Source organism: Ursus arctos, chromosome X (genome assembly GCF_023065955.2).
Source record: "Ursus arctos isolate Adak ecotype North America chromosome X, UrsArc2.0, whole genome shotgun sequence".
NCBI classification, from domain to species: Eukaryota; Metazoa; Chordata; class Mammalia; order Carnivora; family Ursidae; genus Ursus; species Ursus arctos.
Window position 1 is genome coordinate 34,601,860 of NC_079873.1, and position 20,817 is coordinate 34,622,676.

Below are 20,817 nucleotides of genomic sequence, written 5' to 3' on the forward strand. Positions count from 1 at the left end.
TTAGTAATCCACAGAACACATTTATTTAGAATAATTTATTTCCAGACTGTTGCCAATAGTTTCGATTTGTCTGTAGATGGGGGTTATTGGGATACATATAGATAGAAGGATATTGAGCATAAAACAACATGAGGACATGATTTTAAGGTGTTTTAACTCAAATGATCTCCAAATGTTAAAGGACTGTAAAGCAAGAGAGCAGTCAGTGCTATATATATAAAATTTTATTGTGAGAAATTATATTTATCATTTTAACCATTTTTAAGTGTAAAATTCAGTGGCCATTAAGTACATTCACATTGTGCAACCATCACCATCATCCATCACCATTCATCGCGAGAACTTTATCTTCCCAAGCTGAAACGCACCTATTGTTAACTTCCCAGTCTCCTCTCTCCATAACCTTTGGTAACCACCTTTCTACTTTCTTTATTAGTGTAGGCACCTCATATAAGTGTAATCACAGAATATTTGTCTCTTTGTGATTGGCTTATTTCACTAGCATAGTGTCCTCAAGGGGTCCTCAAGGTTCATCCATGTGGTAGCATTTGTTAGAATTTCCTTCCTTTTTAACACTAGAGAGTGTCTCATTGTGTGTGCATACCACATTTTGTTTATTCATTCTTTTGTCCTTGGATTGCTTCCTGGAAAGACTTTAAAGAGAGATACTATTGGTGCAGTGGACAAGGTAATAGAATTAATTCTAGAGTTGTTAACTTTCTACTTGTGCTTTGGTCAAGTTACTTTTTAGATGCTTGGTTTTCTAATTTTAGAAAAAGACCACATTCTGTGTAAATGGTAGAGATTTGCAAAAAAAAACAAAAACAAAAACTAAAATAAACCGGACTTTAACTTTTTGGTGTGCCTCAGGATTTGTCTTCTCTCCTAGATTTTCCCCATGCTTGGGAATATTATTATTGCTACTTCCTACTGCCCCATAAGATTGAGACCCACTCCTCTCTGTAGGTGGTACCCTGCTGGAGGTTGTGTTTATGGGACGGTGGGGGGCTCTGAGGTTATACTAATTTTGTCCATCTCCTTTGACCCTTTTGTGAAAACTGGCTCTATGTTCAAGATCCCCAAGTTTTGCTTCAATTCCAGACTTGGAGAGCGAACTATCTAGTGGATGTTTCCACCTGTGTTTCAGTATTCAAAACTAGTCCTCACTGACATCATTACTACTTAACCACCATCCCCCTTTGAAACGAAGTAGAAAGGAAAGGAAGCCTGGAGTCCAGTATTGTATAAACAAAGGAAGCTCAGAGGTTCAAGAAGGGAAGGAGGGGTAGTGGTGGCCGCTTGTATCTCATGCTGAGAAGAGGGCACACAGGGTGAACAGCAAGAAGTAGTTATTCAATTTGTCCGTTAGTAGAGCATTGATGGTCTATGAATCAGACCATCTCCCTTTTCTCTCCTCTCCAAATGTATATATTCGCAAAGTTTTGCATGTGGTTTTAGGGGAGTTGCTCTTCAAATCCATCCATAGTCCTCAGTAAGACCCACTGGCTTAAAGCAATTTTGGTAGCTTAGACCCAGCCAGATGATGATGGAAAATGAAAGAGGTGAAAGGAGAGGCAGAGACATTCTTCTTAAGATTTTTGGGAAAAGGGAAGGGCAGAGATTGGTGGTTCTTCAGTAAGGAAGACTCAAGCATATTTATAGACGAAGAACAAGGCATCCAGGAAAAGAACGAGGGGATCATCCTTTGGGGAGAGTATATAAGTGGATCATGAAGCCAGGTCGGGAAACGAAGGGAAGAAATTGGAACAAATTTGAAGTGGAGAAGAATCAAGTTGAAATGATTAGCCGATAATTTTGAGTGGTAAGAAAAGAAAGGTACTCAAATAATTTGCCAGCAGACCCAAAATGACTGTAAAGAAAATTACTGGCTAGTTTCTCCAGGTTTTTAAAATTGTTTACTTAGTGAATTTTTTTTGTAATGTAGGGTGTATGAATATGGAAAACAAAAGTAAAAGAGAGGCTGCTCAATCATGTTCTCTTTTGTATTTTCACTTTATGTATTAAGCATTTTTATGTGTCTGTTTTTAGCCTCACTAATACTTGATACTATCGGTTTTAAACTTTGTTGTTGTTACACAAATTTGATAAGTGAAACAAAATCTTGTTAAGGACCTATCTCTGGGTTAAGTGATTATATTTATTTATTTTTAAAGATTTGTTTATTTTTAGAGATTTACTTATTTTAGGGGTGCCTGGGTGGCTCAGTCAGTTAAGTGTCTGACTTCGGCTCAAGATGTGATCTCAGGGTTGTGGAATCGAGCCCTGTGACCCCGAGATCATGACCTGAGCCAAAATCAAGAGTCAGACGCTTAACTGAGCCACCCACGTGCCCCAAGTGATTATATTTAAATTGGAGATAAACATGGACTGTTCTGGATTAAATGGAAAATATGGTCGCCTTATAGTGAAATACCTATAACTCATCAGCTAAGGCTCTCAATGTGATGGCACAATTCTCAATCACCAGGGGAGAATTTATGGAAAGTACTGATGGCTAGGCTTCACTCTCAAATACAGTACTTTATTCAGTCTGGAGTGGGGTGTGCACATCAGTGTTTTTCAGAGCATCTCAGATGAGATGAGAGCCTTTGGTCAAATGAATGTAGAATTGAGGGTTTGCTAGCATTCCCCTATACACCTTTGCTGGTCAGGTAACAAAAAATTCCGTTGTTAAACAGTTGTGGTCTGTAGCCTTGTCATGCCTTTGAGAATGCCTGTGACCAAAACCTTGTCAAAAGTGGAGAGTCAGGGTCACCTGACAGATTGGGTTGTTTAGGAATAGTAGTATATAGTTTGAACTTTTTCCAAAGAAAAATTGCCCCAAAGTTTTAAAGTTTCTGTTAAAACTTGTTATAAGTGTGTTCAAAAACCATTTATAATGCCCTAGTACCAGTGATAAACATTAGTTGTGCAATCTTTCCTGAAATGTTTTTTAAAATAACATTTTGCTATCTGGTTTATGTCTTGAATATATACATATTTTTACAGTGTATTGAAGGTATTAGCAAGTTGAAGACAGTTTTTGCCATTCTGTGACTGAATCAAAATGGCAACTAAATACCTCGATAATGTCTTTGGAATCCCAAAAGAAAGATGAAACCTGTAAGGCTGTGGTTTGGTACAAGCTGATCTACAGTTACCAGTTTAAGTTGAATATGGTATTAGAGACTTAGCTTTTCACCTTACCCCTCTCATTATATAGCCACCTTCTCTTGACTAGATTCACTGGTAATACTAAGATTGAACAGTTCCTTAATTCATGATTTTTAAATCTAAAACAAATGTACTTTTTTTCCTTATAGGTTATGCAATGGTCTCTGCAAGATGGTTTATTCTTGAATTGGAGCTTTTTAAGACTGACAAATGCTGGTACTTCATCTTCTATAAGTGGACTATAATTTCTTTTCTCAAGACAACTACATAAGCAGACAAAATTGCAAAGATCTGCCCTGTGTCGAGTATGACAGCCACGACTCGTGGCTCTCCAGTAGGAGGGAATGACAGCCAGGGCCAGGCTCCTGATGGACAGTCTCAGCCCCCCCTCCAGCAGAATCAGGTAGGATGTTTAAGATACTAGTTAAGCTACATTGGTATGTCTACTATGAGATACTAAACAATGGAGCATGTTCTGGGGCGCCTGGGTGGCTCAGTTGGTTAAGTGTCTGCTTTGGGCCCAGGTCATGATCACAGGGTCCATGGGATCAAGCACATCATGATGTTGCCTGCTTGGCAGGGAGCCTGCTTCTTCCTCTCCCTCTGCCTGCCACTCCCCCTGCTTGTGCTCGCTCACTCTCTCTCTCAAATAAATTAATGAAATCTTTTTTAAAAAAATGGAGCATATTCTGAATAATTCGTGAAGTAACCATAAAACTGTTATTTAAAGAAATAGAAATAGGTCTCACAGTAATAAGAAAGCTCAAGCACTGTAGATGGTGATGCTTGAGTATGTAGCCCCTCTTTTGCTGGTGTCTTACCTGGTCAGTTATCAAATGAAGTATTTAAGCCCTGTGTCAATTCCAGAGCAAAGCATTAAATCATTCAGTGTAGCCTGTGTTAAAGAGCATGGACTCAGGTCATGGTGTTTGTGTTCAGATTTGAGCTTTCCACCGTACTAGTCTTATGACTGGCTAAATTTTATGACCTCTGAGCCTCAGTTTTTCCTCTGTAAAATGAGCTTAACAGTAGTAACTACTGCATGGGATTGTGAAGAGGATCAAGTGCAATAATGTTTGCAAAGAGTTTAAAATAGATTTTGATATCAAGGTTTTATGGATAACATTTTTTTTTCTATTCTGTGGATGAATTTGTGTAAGATTTGTTATTTTTTCATTGATTATTCAGATTTTATTGGTGAAACCATCTGGCCTGGGGTTTCATTTGTAGGAAGGTTTTAATAGAGACCAGCTTTTTTTTTAATAGGGGAATTTTCTGATTTCTATATTTTTGGGTGGGTGTGTATGTGTCTTTTGGTAAATTGTGTTTTTCAGGGAATTTGTACACATCTAGATTGTCAGATTTATAGAGGTAAAGTTGTTTCTTGTATCCTTAGTATCTTTTTAATATCTCAAAGTCCATGGTAATCTCTCCTTTCATTTCTGATACTGCTGATTTGCGTTCCCTCTCCCGATACTCTTTCCTAGGGTTTAATCAATTTCATTAAACTTGCCCCAAAACCAACTTTTGGCTTCAGTTCTCTCTCCCCTCCCTACTTTTGTGTGCTTTCACTGTTACGTCTTTGTTCTTTCATTTCCTTTGAATTTGCCCTGCGATTACTTTCTCTTTTCTTGAAGTGGAAGTTTAGTAATTGATTTTTTAAAAAATCAATACCTCTTTTTTAAAAAAAGATTTTATTGATTGATCGATCGATTGAGTGCACGAGCAGAGGGAAGGGCAGAGGGAGGAGACTCTCCGCTGAACAGGGAGCCCCACGCGGGTCTCAGTGATCCCGGCCCGAGCCAAAGGCATACGTTCAACCAACTGGGCCACCATCCCTCAGCTACTTTTTCTATACGCAAATAAGACAGACATACTAAAATTTGTTATGTGCAGCTCAAACAACATTTACAGGTGAATCTATAGCCGAGGTGCATGCACATGAATCATAGACATGCTGCTTACGGTTGGTGCACGTTTATGTAGAATTCTGTATGGATAAATTTTTAGGCAAAAATATTGTAGGGTCCTTAAGTTTGTCACTTGGGGATAAGTTCTTGTCCAGTTATTATAGATTAGATAATCTGTTACAGGAATGGTAGAAAAGACACGCACATGTGCACTCTCTCTCCCTTTGCCCTTCTTTCTTTTCCCTCTGCCATTTTAGAGAAGTAAGTCAGGTTTTAACTTTATTTTTCCAAATAAATGTGTCACCTTTATTCTTTTTCCTCTCCAGTTCCCACGTTTAAGCCATAAAATACTGAAGTGTATAGTCACAGGTATTGGACAGAATCATTAAGTCTTTCTTGTGTCATAAATTTGTTACCTGGCATTCAGGTTTCTTTAAACATAGTCATAGGTTTGTGTTGGATGCTAAAAAATCTGTTTTTTAAACCAGGAGCTAGTAGAGCTTCAGTCTGTTTCACTCTCTTTTCTGTTTATTTTATTTATTTATTTTTTTTAAGATTTTATTTATTTATTTGACAGAGACAGCCGGCGAGAGAGGGAACACAAGCAGGGGGAGTGGGAGAGGAAGAAGCAGGCTCATAGCAGAAGAGCCTGATGTGGGGCTCGATCCCACAACGCCGGGATCACGCCCTGAGCCGAAGGCAGACGCTTAACCGCTGTGCCACCCAGGCGCCCCATCTGTTTATTTTTTTAAACATTTTTTATTTAAATTCAATTAACATACAATGTATTATTGGTTTCAGAGGTAGAGGTCAGTGATTCATCAGTCTTAAATTTTACTTATTTTTAAAATTCAAGTATAATTAACATACAGTGTTATATTAGTTTCAGGTATACAGTATGATTCAACAATTCTGTACCTTTCTCAGTGCTCATCACAGTAAATGTATTCTGAATCCCTTTCACCTGTTTCACCCATCCCCCACCTACCTCCCCTCTGGCAGCTACCAGTTCTCTATATTTAAGACTCTGCTGTATGTTAACTATAATGGAATTAAAGGGTTTTTTTAATTTTTTTGGGGGGGACACCTGGGTGGCTCAGTTGGTTAAGTGGCTGCCTTCGGCTCAGGTCATGATCCCAGGGTCCTGGGATTGAGCCCCACATTGGACTCCTTGCTCAGTGAGGAGTCTCCTTCTCTCTCTCTCTGTGTCACTCTAGCAAATTGTTTGTTTGTTTCTCAAATTCCGCATATGAGTGAAATCATGGTATTTGTCTTTTTCTGACTTACTTCACTTAGCATTATACCCTCTAGAAACATCCCTCTTGTTGAAAATGGCAAGATTTCAAATTCTTTTATGGCTAAATAATATTCCATTGTATCTTCTTTTCTGTTTTATACCCGTATTGTGCATGGAGTCCTAACTTCTTTTGCAGTGTTTTGTGGCTTGCATGGCTTTAGACAAATACTAAACCTGTACTCCAGTGTTACTTTTATTTTAAGGTACACCTGATAATTTTTAGAGCTCTTCAGTTTGTGATATTCACCTGTTAATGCATCTGCATTATGTTCTCTTCCATCTAATAGCTCTTGACGTTTTTTTTTAGAAGACTGATGATTAAAACAAAAGAACAAAACCATATTCTTAGCTATCTGTAAAATCCCTCACTTTTGCCTTCTTACTCTCTACTTTTTAATATTAGGATTTTAGTTACTTCACGAGATTTGACACTATTGGACCAAGGAGAAACAACCATAGCATTAATCATTATCCAATTTAAGGGTCCATTTTCAATATGCTTTTTACATATTGGCATAAAGGGAATTTCTAAGATTAATAAAAATTTTCACTTCGTGTATGATTTTTAAAGGAGAAAGGATATATAATTTCCACAGGAGGAAAATTTAGCCTCTGGTATGTAGTAAAAGTTGGTCTTCAGTGAAAGAGCCTTGGCAAAGTACTGTGGGATGAAAACTCTTGGGTGCGGTTGCTGGGAGGGTGCAAACTTTCTGGAATGTAATTTGGCAATATATATGTCAGTACCCCTAAAAAAGTTTATATTGTTGTTACCATATTTCCAGGATTCTATCCTATGGAAAAACTGAAGTTCAACACAAAGATTTATATACTAAAAAAACCTCATTACAGCTCTGTTTATGTTGGCAATAAAAATGACAAAATACTAAATATCCCTTAATTTTAACTGACCATTAATCAGCTTTTAAAAAAAGATTCTTAATGATGTGGGAAAATACTCAAATGTTGAATGGAAAAGGACATAGACTTAAGCAGGTATAATCCCAATTTAAAAATTTTGATGGGATTTTTGGCGCATGGAACAAAGATTGCAAGGAAATAATTGAAAGTGTCAGTGGTGTTTATCTGTTGGTGTGCTATTACAGATGTTTTCATTATTGTTAGCTTTATTATTTCTACATATGTACCAGGGGAAAGGGTTTTAAAAAAAAATAATAAAGCAGACTTCCTGAGTTATATATTTTAAGTGCTAATATTTCTTTTGGGCTTCTAACACTTGAATTCTGTGCTATGGATTTCATTCTTTTGTCTTGAGACTAGCTGTCTTGCACCTGGACAGTGTTCACCATCTTAAATAAAAGCTCACCATTTGGTTGCAAATTGGCTCTAGGAGTTCATGTATAAACTTTGTAAGTAGAACATATTAATGGTGATATACCCAGCTGTCTTTAGTACAAGCATTTACTTATGCAACTGCGCATATATACTAAAATGGTAAGAGGATTCCCTCATCTATAAGGGCCATCAACCTACAATGGGTAGAAAATTCAAGAACACACGAGTAAAAACCAGGTTAAAATCTAGGTCAGTTTCAATTTAAAAGAGAAAATACCATCTGCTCTCTCTTAATATGAGGGTCATAAAGTTCATTTACTTGGTTGCAGAAATATTATGCACATCTAAAGAAGGGGTAAAGAGATATGCTAAAAATAAAGAATGCAAGTGAATAAAATTAGACCTACTAGTTGAAAATGACGTGGCTTAGGGGCACCTGGGTGGCTCAGTCGGTTAAGCGTCTGCATTTGGCTAGGTCATGACCCCAGAGTCCTGGGATCGAGCCCCACATCAGGCTCCCTGCTCAGTGGGGAGCCTGCTTCTCCCTCTGCCTGCTGCTCCCCCTGCTTGTGTGCGTGTGCTCTCTCTCTCTGTCAAATAAATACAATCTTTAAAAAATAAATGACGTGGCTTACTTAGAAACCACAATCACAAAGTTTTAATAGTTGTTTGGGTAGTAGTTTGAGACTAGGGAAATTGCTGAGTAGAATAAAATTTATTTTTCCCCTTCAAGCTAAAAAAGGAAAGTTATAATTCAGAAACTTACATCTATGAAATGTGAAATGCATTGTTTCATGTTTGTACAATAATTCCTGTTGTGACAGGGCTCATATAAGGGAAATGGAACTAGAGAAGCAATATACATTGCGGTTAAGAACACAAACTTCAGAGCTAAACTTGGATTCAAATCCTGACCATAGAATTGGAGCTCTATAACCTTGGGCTAATTACTTACTGTCTGCGTTTGTGCTATTAAATGGCTGTTCAATACTTCTTAGGCTGTTAAGGATTAAATGAAATTATTTTAAAACGTAGCACAGAGAATACCTGAAACATCATAAGTTTACAATGAATTTATCTTTAAAATTTATTGTTTTACCCTAATCTGTGTTAGTGTTTGAATTATTAGATGTTGTATGTATGTTATAGAAACCTAAATCTGGAATATCTAATTTTTAATTAAGACTTCATCGCCTGATTCTTCCAATGAAAATTCCCCGGCAACTCCCCCAGATGAACAAGGTCAAGGTGATGCCCCACCACAGCTTGAAGATGAGGAACCTGCATTTCCACATACTGACCTGGCAAAGTTAGATGACATGATCAATAGGTGAGTTGATTTGTTTTGTTTTCTTAATGTGTGTAATACGCAGGAAAACCAACAGTTTCTCACCATAGTGATGAGTAATAATAAAAGAGAAAGAGTGGACAGAAATATCACCGTAGCCACACTGTCTCCTTAGTAGCCTTAACATCTTAGTGCTTACCTAGTACTTTGTAATGCATGGTTTTTAATCAGGGAGTTAAAAAGTGTCAATAAGGTTTTCAGATTAATGATGATGACCCAAGCTGAGGTGTTTCTGAAGTAGAACCATATATGTGATTTCCCTTTTTCAGAGTTGATGAAGATTTTTTTTCTTTTTTGGTATGTTGGTTGCTATGATTGCTGGATGATTTTCATAATTATTGTATGGTCCTGAGGTAAGCCCGGTCATTAGAACATCGAGTTCCTCAGAGCCTGCCCCTTGTGAACCCTTGACTAGTCTGAGACAGTTAACTATCTCAGCTATTTGTTTCTCTTGATCATCACCTCGGGGGCAATTTCAGAGTATAATTTTTTATACTTGTAGTTGAAGACTCCAAGAGAGTGAAAGTTTAAGCTTGTGTGCAGGGGAAGAAAAAGATTTAAAGATGATAAGGTAAAGAATGTCTTGGGGAATCCCCACATGGCTGTGGTCTTCACCAGGCTGTGGGCTCAGTGAGTGAGTGCTAGGGAGGTGTGATACCCCCCCCCCCACACACACACAAAGGGAAAGTAAGGAAAATACACATATAAGTATTTGCCTTACTAAATTTTCTTGTTGTGTTTCACTTCCTAAAAATCAGTTAACACTGTTGACCTATATAATAGAAGGGAAATAGAAACTCCTTGCATTTTTTTTTTTTTTTTAAAGATTTTTATTTATTTATTTGACAGAGAGAGAGACAGCCAGCGAGAGAGGGAACACAAGCAGGGGGAGTGGGAGAGGAAGAAGCGGGCTCATAGCGGAGGAGCCTGATGTGGGACTCGATCCCGGAACGCCGGGATCACGCCCTGAGCCGAAGGCAGGCGCTTAACCGCTGTGCCACCCAGGCGCCCCTGCATTTTTTTTTTCAGTAAATTCTGATGACATAAGTAATAAAAGTGTGCACTACTAAACATGGAAATATTATGTTGATAAAGTTCTACAATATCCTTCTGTACATACATCCCAACAAAAAATTACTAACAATAACAAGTATGCTCTTCAGATGACATTTACTATCATTTGTATTGATTTTTCTACAGTTGTGAGATTTTTACTATATCATTTTATAACTTGCTTTCCTCATTTCATTTATCTTGAAAATTTTCCTATTATTTTTTAATTCATTGTTTTTAATAGTATATTTGAAAGACACATTAGCTGTGATTCCAGTAGATGCCTATAATAATGGTATACAGTGAATTGTAGTCAAAAAACCAGAAATCATGTAAAGTTATCTTAATGTTCCTGACTATTCTTTCTCTGTAACAGAGACATAGCAAAAGGTTTTACTGGTGCTTTTTGCTTTCTGTCTGGTGATTGGTGGTTGTTAGTAAAGGGTACATCTTATGCAGACTTCAGGACACAGTTGTCTATTAGCAAATAAATTCTCGGGAAGAGAAATACCAGTGCTATTTTAATGTAAATAAAAACAATGACAAAGGTAGTATGCATTTGTTTTTAATAGATTATATAGTCATGGAGCACTTTTTCTCAAAACCAGGGTTTTGGGAGCAGTGAGGAGGGTGAGGAGGAAAGGATAAGGAAGAATGGCCTCGGGGATGGTTGGGCTGCCACTGGGGCCAGAGAGAGCACCACCTGGGTGCATGCTGCATCCTTTTTGGAAGGAGAAGGGTACCCGTGGAGGTAGCTCATTTAACCTTCAGGAAAAATTGACAGATTATGAATTGAGGCAGAAATCCATTTTCTGGGGCGCCTGGGTGGCACAGCGGTTAAGCGTCTGCCTTCGGCTCAGGGCCTGATCCCGGCGTTATGGGATCGAGCCCCACATCAGGCTCCTCCGCTATGAGCCTGCTTCTTCCTCTCCCACTCCCCCTGCTTGTGTTCCCTCTCTCGCTGGCTGTCTCTATCTCTGTCGAATAAATAAATAAAATCTTAAAAAAAAAAACCATTTTCCACCTGAATTTTTCTCCTTTTGAGGAAGTTGAAGATAGCTAAGAGGTTCATCAGAGCAAATCCTGAAAGATCACTTTCCTATGAACTTGAACAATAGGTATCCGTTTAATTGATACTTGATTATTATGGTAGTTTTATGTTTTATGGTATTAAAATAATTTCCCTCTTTCCTTGTTATCTTTTGTTGGGCAGTTCCTTAAAAAAAAAAAAAACTGTAGAGACGACAGATGGAGCTTAGTTTCACAAAGCAGATATTCTGCCAACCTTGTTTTAATATTTTAATGTTTTTTAATATTAATATTTAATATTTTCATGGTGAGGTGAGTAATTACAATTAGTAACTCATTTATAGTGCCTTAGAGTGCAACCAGTAAACATCATTTTATATTATTGAAATTCTTAGGCCTCGATGGGTGGTTCCAGTTTTGCCGAAAGGGGAATTAGAAGTGCTTTTAGAAGCTGCTATTGATCTTAGTAAAAAAGGTAAGTTCAGATGTTCTTATGCTTTTCATAATGTATGCTACTAATACACTTTCACTTCATCCCTGAAAACTTTCTCTCTTACGAACACTTACTGGATATTCCTAGATTAGAAATCTAACTACGTTTTCTTGCTATGGCTTATCATATATTCCTAGAACAAGGGTTCAGATCCTTTGGACAGCCTTCAGGGGGTGTTTGTGAACTCGCTGAAGTCACACATAAAATTAGTGTATATTCATTTTTAAACTAAACTGTCTAGTTCATGTCGATTATTTTTTTTAATATACAGAAAAGATTTGATTTTTTTTCTAAAAGATAAAAAGGCTTGAAAGATGAGGTCTGGTGTTTTTACCTTGTCTAGACTTGAAAGCTTGATGTTGGAATTGATCATTTTTTCTAATGACTTTGGTCTGCTTTAGGTGCAGTTGAATTCTCTTAGCAAAGGACAACTATTATAATCTCTTCATTTTTAAGGCATTGGAAATTAAGATAAATGGCAGTAACATTTCAGTTTCTGAAATAGGGTAGCCATGGATATATTCTAACTATCATTAGACACTGTCATAGTTGAAGTTGATTATTATAAAAATTAATCTGCTTACGTCAGTCTCACTCCATGGCAAGGGTGATCTTTCCTTTATCTTAGAATAATTACCTTCCTTCATTTATGTCTCCACACCTTTTTAATCTTGTAAAAAAATAATCTAATAAACTATAAAAATACATTTCCAGATTACAATTATTTACCACCACTCAAATTTCTTTTGTTCTTTTACACATTTATTTGTTAATTGAGCAAATTTTTGAAGACTTTTCCACTAGGCATGTTCTAGGTCCTGACTATATAATGATAGGTAAGAACACATAATGGTATTTCATTTAATATTCATTAACACTCGCTATCACCCTCGCCCCCAGCTTTCTTTTCTGGGTCCATGGTTTATTTTAGGCAAGGTTCAGATTTTTAAATACAATACTGAGCTTAAATGTCCTCTCTTCTGTATAATCAAAATCACAGAACACTATATACAAATTGAATAACTTTTCATTTTGTCTTCAAGAGTTAAAGATTTTCAAGGGGCACCTGGGTGGTGGCTTAATTGGTTGATCATCCGACTCTTGATTTCGGCTCATGATGATTTCGGCTGAGGTCATGATCTCGGTTGTGATATCCGGCCCCGAGTTGGGCTCCACACTGAGTGTGGAGCTTGCTTAAGATTCTCCCCCGACCCCTGTGCACACCCATGTGCTGGCTCACACTCTTTCTCTAAGACAAAAAAAATAATACTTAGAAAAAAAGAGTTAAAGATTCTGTGTTTGGCCGGGCAGGGCATGTGGCTCTGTTGCCTTTCTGAAATCTGATGAAATTAAAGCTATAAAGAAGCATAGATGCTGGGACAATGAAAGACACCAAGACAAAACACTTCATCTTACTCAATGAAACACTTGTATAGAATAGTGTAGGGATACTGGTGTCTAATAGGTCATTTACAACCAAAATAAGATTTTAAAAATAGTTGTGAAACATCATTTTCTAAGTTTTACAAGTTTATTTTCAGGGAGTAAGATGCTATGAAGCATTTAGATTCCCTCTCAATGCTACTGGTAACTATTTTGCATTTAAGATCTAGTGTCATAATTTGAAATGTTTTCAATTCACCTCACTATTACTTGGTTTGATGTACTTTTGTATACTTAAATAGTTTTGAAATTCATTGAAGATTTTGTTTTTCAATCAGTTACCTTCTTGATACATAGGACCTTTGATAATACTTACATATTTATCTTTTTGACCTCTTAACAATAGATAATGCTGTGATTTTTTTTTTCCAAAGCTAGTCTGAATTTCTTAGCTATTAATGAATAGTTTAACTTATTTATTACTTTCTAATCATATAATTGGACATTTTGAGATAACCAGAAAAATGCTTTGTTTACATTAATTTTTCTTCCCTTTCTTAGGCCTTGATGTTAAAAGTGAAGCATGTCAGCGATTTTTCCGAGATGGGCTAACAATATCGTTCACTAAAATCCTTACAGATGAGGCAGTGAGTGGCTGGAAGTTTGAAATTCATGTGAGTCTTGCATTTGACTTTAAAAAAATCAGATTTTCATGGTGATGCCTGTGAGTGTTTTCATATATATTTTCGTGTGTGTGTGTGTATTTGGTTGTATATTTGATACATTAATTGAATTAAAGGGTGTAATATTGAGGAACTTTTAAAAAATACTTGTAAATTATAATTTCTATCGAAGGAAGCATAATCTTCTAGGAGTGTGAGGTTTAGAGTTAGAGACCTTTGGTTTAATCTGTCTCCTGGATTCTCAAGTGCCTTGTGACCTTAGGCAAGTCACCACGTTTCATTAATTGTGAGATGCACCACACACCCATTTTATGTACCACTAAGGAACAAAAACACCCAAGATGGGGAATCTAGTATCTGGGACACAAAGGGTCAATATAGAGATGTGAAAGAAACCTGTATGTCTCAATCATAGCATCTTAGAGAGGGTCAGAGTCTCCTGAAAATTTAAACAACAGGCCAGTATTCAAAGAGTTTGGTAATTTGAAATCAAATTATAGTTGTGAAACAAAAAAAATCCTTAAATGGTCTAAGGCTTGTGGTATGCCCAAGTGATTGGCAGAAGCAAACACAGGTTTTCTCTACAATACCTTCAGTTGAAGAAACTATGCATTGTTTATAAGATACAGTGAAATTTCAGAGATTTTGAAAAGTAAAAAAACATGCATCTTAGATTGATAAAATGTTGTAATTACCCCCCCAAGTCTCTGTTCCCTATTCATACTGTGGAAATCTGGTCATAAGTTGTGAGGCAGATATGTTTGTGCTCTGTGAACTATTTTTCAAATATAACCGTAGCACAAAAGTCCTCCGATCTTTTAATTTAACATGTAACTTTAAAGAAATGGAAACTTTGGAGGTGCTGTCAGACTTTTTCATTGAGGTTTAGATAGCAAATCTATTCCACATTGGATAATTAATATATTGTGTAGATTTTAGAATTGCTGCCTCTAGTGTACAAATTCCAAAGAGGAAAAACAAATGGTACTTTGCATCTTGTCTGTAGACGCAGGGCAATGCCTACTTCATTTTTAAGTAAGTACTATGTAAAGGGTAGTGAATGTTAATTTGGTCTTTTGATACATCAGTTTGATCCCAATATTAAACAATTCAAATGATCAATATAAAAATGGAGAGATCATAATTAAAATATAGTTAAGATGGGAAGATATTTCTATTTGGAGTTGCAGTGTTTTGATCTTATAAATCACCTTTCCTCCTTATATAACAGAGGTGTATTATCAACAATACTCATCGCCTGGTGGAGTTATGTGTGGCCAAGTTGTCCCAAGACTGGTTTCCACTTCTAGAACTTCTCTCCATGGCCTTAAATCCTCATTGCAAATTCCATATCTACAATGGTACACGTCCGTGTGAATCCGTTTCCTCAAGCGTTCAGCTGCCTGAAGATGAACTCTTTGCTCGTTCTCCAGATCCTCGATCACCAAAAGTGTGTTGGTTTGTTATTTTCATAACTAATACAGTTTTGCTCTGCCACAGAGCTGTAAAAGATCCTAACCATCTGTTAATGTGAAGAAGAGTAGTTTCATGTTACTATTGAAAGGGATTCTGTGTTATTTTGTGTTTTGGATTCTTTTTTCCTCCCCAGCTTTACTGAAGTATAATTGACAAAATTGTTTTGGATTGTGGGGTTTTGTTGTTGTTGTTGTTGTTGTTGTTGTTTTTTAAGCTTTCTCCGTGTAGTTAGTTCTCATTGTCTTCTGCTCAGCCCTTTGGGACATAGTCATAAATTGGGTTATATGAAACAGGCCATAATTTTCCTCATAACTAAGAGAAGAATAGAAGATGACTTTGACCCAAGGCCATGATCACTGTGGACGTTCTACTGTTTTGACTTCAGGATCAAGTGTATCCTACAGATGTCTAATAATGTGTTGTAAAAGTAAAATTACAGAAATTATAAATGAAAGCCAAATAGTAAAACTTAAAAATGTCAATGAAATATATATACGTCAGTGTGAAAGTTCTCGTATGTAAATTTTCTGTATTGGCATAAATAGGATACAAGATGAACTATCCCTGAACTGTTCATCTTTTAATAAATATTAAATAACAATACATAGTTTTTAAATTTTAGAATTCAGGGAGACTTTTGATTTTTTTTTTTTTTTTAAGATTTTATTTATTTATTTGACAGAGAGACAGTGAGAGAGGGAACACAAGCAGGGGGAGTGGGAGAGGCAGACGCAGACTTACGATGTGGGGCTTGATCCCAGGACCCTGGCAGATGCTTAACGACTGAGCCACCCAGGCACCCAAGAGACTTTTGATTTTTTAATTTAATTTTTTTAAGATTTTTATTTGAGAGAGGGAGTAAGCACGAGAGAGCATGTACCAGCGGGGGGGGGGGGGTGCAGAGGGAGAGGGAGAAGCAGACTCCCCACTGAGCAGAGAGCCCAACACAGGGCTCAAACCCAGGACTCCAGGTTTGTGACCTGAGTTGAAGGCAGACGCTTAACCACCTGAGCCACCCAGGTGCCCCTTTAGGGAGACTTTTTAATATTGTGGGCCTTATAAAAAGGAAAACCCAGCCAGGAAAATTTGAATTTATACATAAAACTTCAGGTTTATTCTGTTAAAAGTGGAAATTCTCAAAATGTGTTAAACTGAGATTTTCTGATATTTCTCAAGATTCATAGTGTTGCCACTTCATGCTTATTTTTGGTTTGGTAAATTAGTATCTAAACAGTGACAGTCTCCAAAATATACCTGTATTTCTTTTTCATTTTTGCTGTGTATGTCGGTGATAATCTTCAAAAGACTCACAGAGAACAACTTGGTTTAAAATGGCTTCTGGTTGAAGATCTTTTATATCTTTCTTTGAAGCTTAGCTCTTCTTATTACTGATTACAGTGTTCCTAATTGCTTAAAGATACATTATAGATGAAAACATAGGAAGATTAGCTTTAGACTGATTTTTTTTTTTAAATTTGTGCACATACACTATTTTATATATACATAACTATTGAGTATATCAGACCATTAGTCTCATTCGTTACTTGAGAAATTGAAGTACAGAATTGCTGAATGCCATAAGGGACTGGTGAATTAAAGTGCTCAAATTTTTAATTGTTTTGAATTAGCTTTTTTTAAAAAATTAATTAATTAATTAATTAATTTGACAGAGAGAGAGAGAGAGAGACAGCCAGCGAGAGAGGGAACACAAGCAGGGGGAATGGGAGAGGAAGAAGCAGGCTCATAGCAGAGGAGCCTGATGTGGTGCTCGATCCCATAACTCCGGGATCACGCCCCGAGCCAAAGGCAGATGCTTAACTGCTGTGCCCCCCAGGCGCCCCGCCCCTAATTAATTGTTTTGAATTAGCTTTTTTAAGACCAAATAAAAAGGTCGGAAAATACTGTATGAACTTACATAGAAAAGTGGTGGTTAATTTAGTGGAGAATTTAATTGATTTAGACATAAAATCCTATCAAAACTACCTTTAGGTTACATATTGTCTCTTTGAAAGCCATTACCTAATACCTCATTTTCCCTTTGTCCTGGACATGTTTTTTTGTTTTTGGTCTTGAATAGCTGTAGAAATTATTTTTGATTAAGACTTAGTAGCAATATTACATCCCCCCCCCCCCCCTGCCAACTTGGTTTTCCCTCAGTGGACTCTAAAATGTGGCTTTTTAGAAGAAACCGAGGTATAAAAGGTTGTCTTGGATACATAAATTTTTAGATACTTAAATCTGTGTATATAACCTCTTAATTTGTTTTAAGTTTTTACACATAAGCATGCTTTTAACTCCACAAACCATTGGCTATCCCAGTTACATTGTACCATGAGTTATTGCTGTCCCTTAGGGAAGAGTTTGAAAGACAGCCATACTTACTGCATCGTGGTAACCTCTAAGCTGAAAATTGGTGCATTCATGTGAGCCAGCAAAAGCATCAACCAGCATGTTCTAGTTAGGAACAACAGATACACTACAAGGGGTTAGCTTTTAATTAATAGTTCAGTCTCAGGCTTTAAGATTATTGTATTTATAGAGAATTTTTAATTATTGACAACTACAATAAAAAATGAATTCAAACATTATCTCAGGTTACCAAATATCTTTTTCTTATTTTTTATTTTTTTTATTTTTTTAAAGATTTTATTTATTTATTTGACAGAGGCAGAGACAGCCAGCGAGAGAGGGAACACAAGCAGGGGGAGTGGGAAAGGAAGAAACAGGCTCATAGTGGAGGAGCCTGATGTGGGGCTCGATCCCGTAACGCCGGGATCACGCCCTGAGCCGAAGGCAGACGCTTTAACTGCTGTGCCACCCAGGCGCCCCTCTTATTTTTTAAAGTTTTTTTTTTTAATCCCCCTAAATTTTGAAAAATAACTTTCAGATAATAAGGTACTCTCTTACAATGGGATCTCGGAAATAGGAAATGGCTTCTAATTCCTGTTCACCAGCTCTTTTGGTACAGCCAGCTGTGCCCTAGTGATCTAATGTGTACGTACTGCTGCTTATACTGTGAATAATATGTAATATTTTGGAGATGATTTTACATTTTTTTTAAATTGAATTTCCTATTTCTAGTTTGTTTCAATCAAGAAATTAGTTCAGATGGTGCTTTTCTTCCTTAAAAGCAGGAAGTCAACCTTTTTCTTTAACTGTATTACAGGGTTGGCTGGTGGATCTTCTCAACAAGTTCGGCACTTTAAATGGGTTCCAGATTTTGCATGATCGTTTTATTAATGGATCAGCATTAAATGTTCAAATAATTGCAGCCCTTATTAAGTAAGTTATGTTTTTAAATGAATCTTCACTACATTATAGGAATTACTACTTAATTCCTTGATAAAAATTTTCTTTTTTCAAATATGATTTCCTCTTTAACTGATAACTTGGATTTTTTAAAAGTAGATGTAAGTCTGAGTTTGGTCCTAGTTGATTGTAAGAACGTGAGTATTACAAGAGGGTTTTTTTTTGTCTTTCTTCTTTCAGACCATTTGGGCAATGCTATGAGTTTCTCACTCTCCATACAGTGAAAAAGTACTTTCTTCCAGTAATAGAAATGGTTCCACAGTTTTTAGAAAACTTAACCGATGAAGAGCTGAAAAAAGAAGCGAAGAATGAAGCCAAAAATGATGCTCTTTCAATGATTATTAAATCTTTGAAGAATTTAGCTTCAAGGGTCCCAGGACAAGAAGAAACTGTAAAAAATTTAGAAATATTCAGGTTAAAAATGATACTTAGGTAAGATGTTTTCCTCTTGGAGTAAACTGTGTGAATATTTAGAATCATATTTAACACTGAATTTCTTTTCTAGATTACTGCAGATTTCGTCTTTCAATGGAAAGATGAATGCACTGAATGAGGTTAATAAGGTGATATCTAGTGTGTCTTACTATACTCATCGGCATGGTAACCCTGAGGAGGAAGAGTGGCTCACAGCTGAACGAATGGCAGTAAGTCCTTTGGTTCTTCTTTCATGAATGAAAATCCGCCTAAGGCAAAAATTAGAATAGCTTTACTTGCAATGTTAATAATACTAATAACATTTTAAAGAAAACCTTGAAACTGGGAGGTATTGGGACTCATTTATGACTCTTAATCCTCAGAACTTCTTGTAATAACATAGTTTATTTAGTAGTGATACAGGTAGCTTCGCACTTAAAGATTTTAAAATAGGAAATAAAATTACTGGAATAAGATGTAAATGAATTACTTTAAGAACTTCACTTAAGCACTTCTATTTATACTGTTCTAATGTTGAATATTTAGGAAGCGTTATTTACCATAGATACCACTTTTTTTTTTAAGATGTCATTTATTTTAGAGAGTGCACGAGTGGGGGAGGGGCAGAGAGAGACTGTCTCCGGCAGACTCCCCAATGAGTACAGAGCCTGGCGTGGGGATCAATCCCACGATCCATGAGATCATGACCTGAGCCGAGATTTAACCAGCTGAGCCACCCAGGCGCCCCTTACCATAGATACTTCTCTATTTTGTAGTTCTAAAATATGTAAGTATGCCACTTAAGAAATACTGGTTGAATGACGCTAGCACATAGTGTCTGACGTTACTGAGCAGACATCTGTAAAAGAACTGTCCTTGCCCTCATGGTGTCCTCAGTTCAATAGGGGAGACAATGATTAGAATGTGATAAGAGGTATGTGGAAGATGCATAGACATTGGCCCTGTGTTAGAGGTCAGGTGTTGTTAAATGTCTGATTTTGTATATGTGATTTGTTTGTCTACTTTTTTGGGAGGCTCAGCACAGTGCTTGTCAGAGTATGGTCTGAAGTCAGCTTCTGGTCCTTGGACTGTTGCCAGTGCTAGAAGAGTGCAGAAAATGGCATCAAGTGTTCAGAAACTTTTGTAGCAATTTGACATTGCCGCATACTTCCTGTATTTTACACATGTACCTGCAACAGATTAGAAATAAGAATGGACCTTTACTACCTGAGAAGTGTACTTCTCTACCACATTTGGGGTCTTAATACTTCCTTATTCTCATTAAATTGAATACTGTAAAATTACACAGTATGGTCTATTACCTTTTTGTATCATGACTTAGAGTTTTCTTCGATTGGTATAGATATTAAATAAATCCCAGTCAGCAGCATAGCATAGTGTTACAGAAACACAGACTTGGGAAGCATGCAGCCTTAATTCCAATTCAACTTCTAACACTTTTTACTCTTCTGTAATAGGATAATATATCCCTCATTAGGATTGTTTGGAAGATTGAAGTGCTACTAGATAAGCAATAATAGCATAATTAAATAAAAGCAAAAAATTAAAAGGGCATGTTTTCACCAAAATCACAACCAATGTCAGGAAACCAAAGATCTTAAAATGGGTCTTGTACCCATTCTACCTAAACCATGGTGATTGCTGAACTTAAATAATACTTTTCTGCATAAATGCTGGAGTAGAATCTTTCTAATAATTGCACTATTTCTGAGTCACGAGAACATTTCTGTATGTGCAAAATTAAGTTCCATAAACTTACTGTGTTTTCTTCATAGTTTTGAATTAAAATAGCATATAAGCCTATTACATTAGTGTATTTATTTTCTATTTTTTAATTCCTACTAATGTTTCAAGTGTGAACAGTATTCCATACATATTTTTTAAAAAGCTTCTGTGTTTCAATTTCTTTAAAACAAGTTTTTGAATTATGTTTA

General features: G+C 36.5%; 1 protein-coding gene across 8 annotated transcripts in view; it reads left to right on the forward strand.

Annotated features, from left to right (window-relative positions):
* The window catches only part of USP9X (ubiquitin specific peptidase 9 X-linked), a 443,410-nt gene that overhangs the window by 338,526 nt on the left and 84,067 nt on the right, over nt 1–20,817 (forward strand). For all 8 annotated transcript variants that reach the window (XM_026513318.4, XM_048213431.2, XM_044389368.3 and 5 more), the window contains 8 exons: nt 3,324–3,577; nt 8,859–9,004; nt 11,500–11,579; nt 13,542–13,654; nt 14,895–15,113; nt 18,306–18,421; nt 18,629–18,880; nt 18,954–19,092. In XM_026513318.4, the coding sequence (XP_026369103.1) occupies nt 3,482–3,577; nt 8,859–9,004; nt 11,500–11,579; nt 13,542–13,654; nt 14,895–15,113; nt 18,306–18,421; nt 18,629–18,880; nt 18,954–19,092 (1,161 nt within the window). In that variant the 5' untranslated portion in view covers nt 3,324–3,481. The remainder of the gene's footprint in view (nt 1–3,323; nt 3,578–8,858; nt 9,005–11,499; nt 11,580–13,541; nt 13,655–14,894; nt 15,114–18,305; nt 18,422–18,628; nt 18,881–18,953; nt 19,093–20,817) is intronic.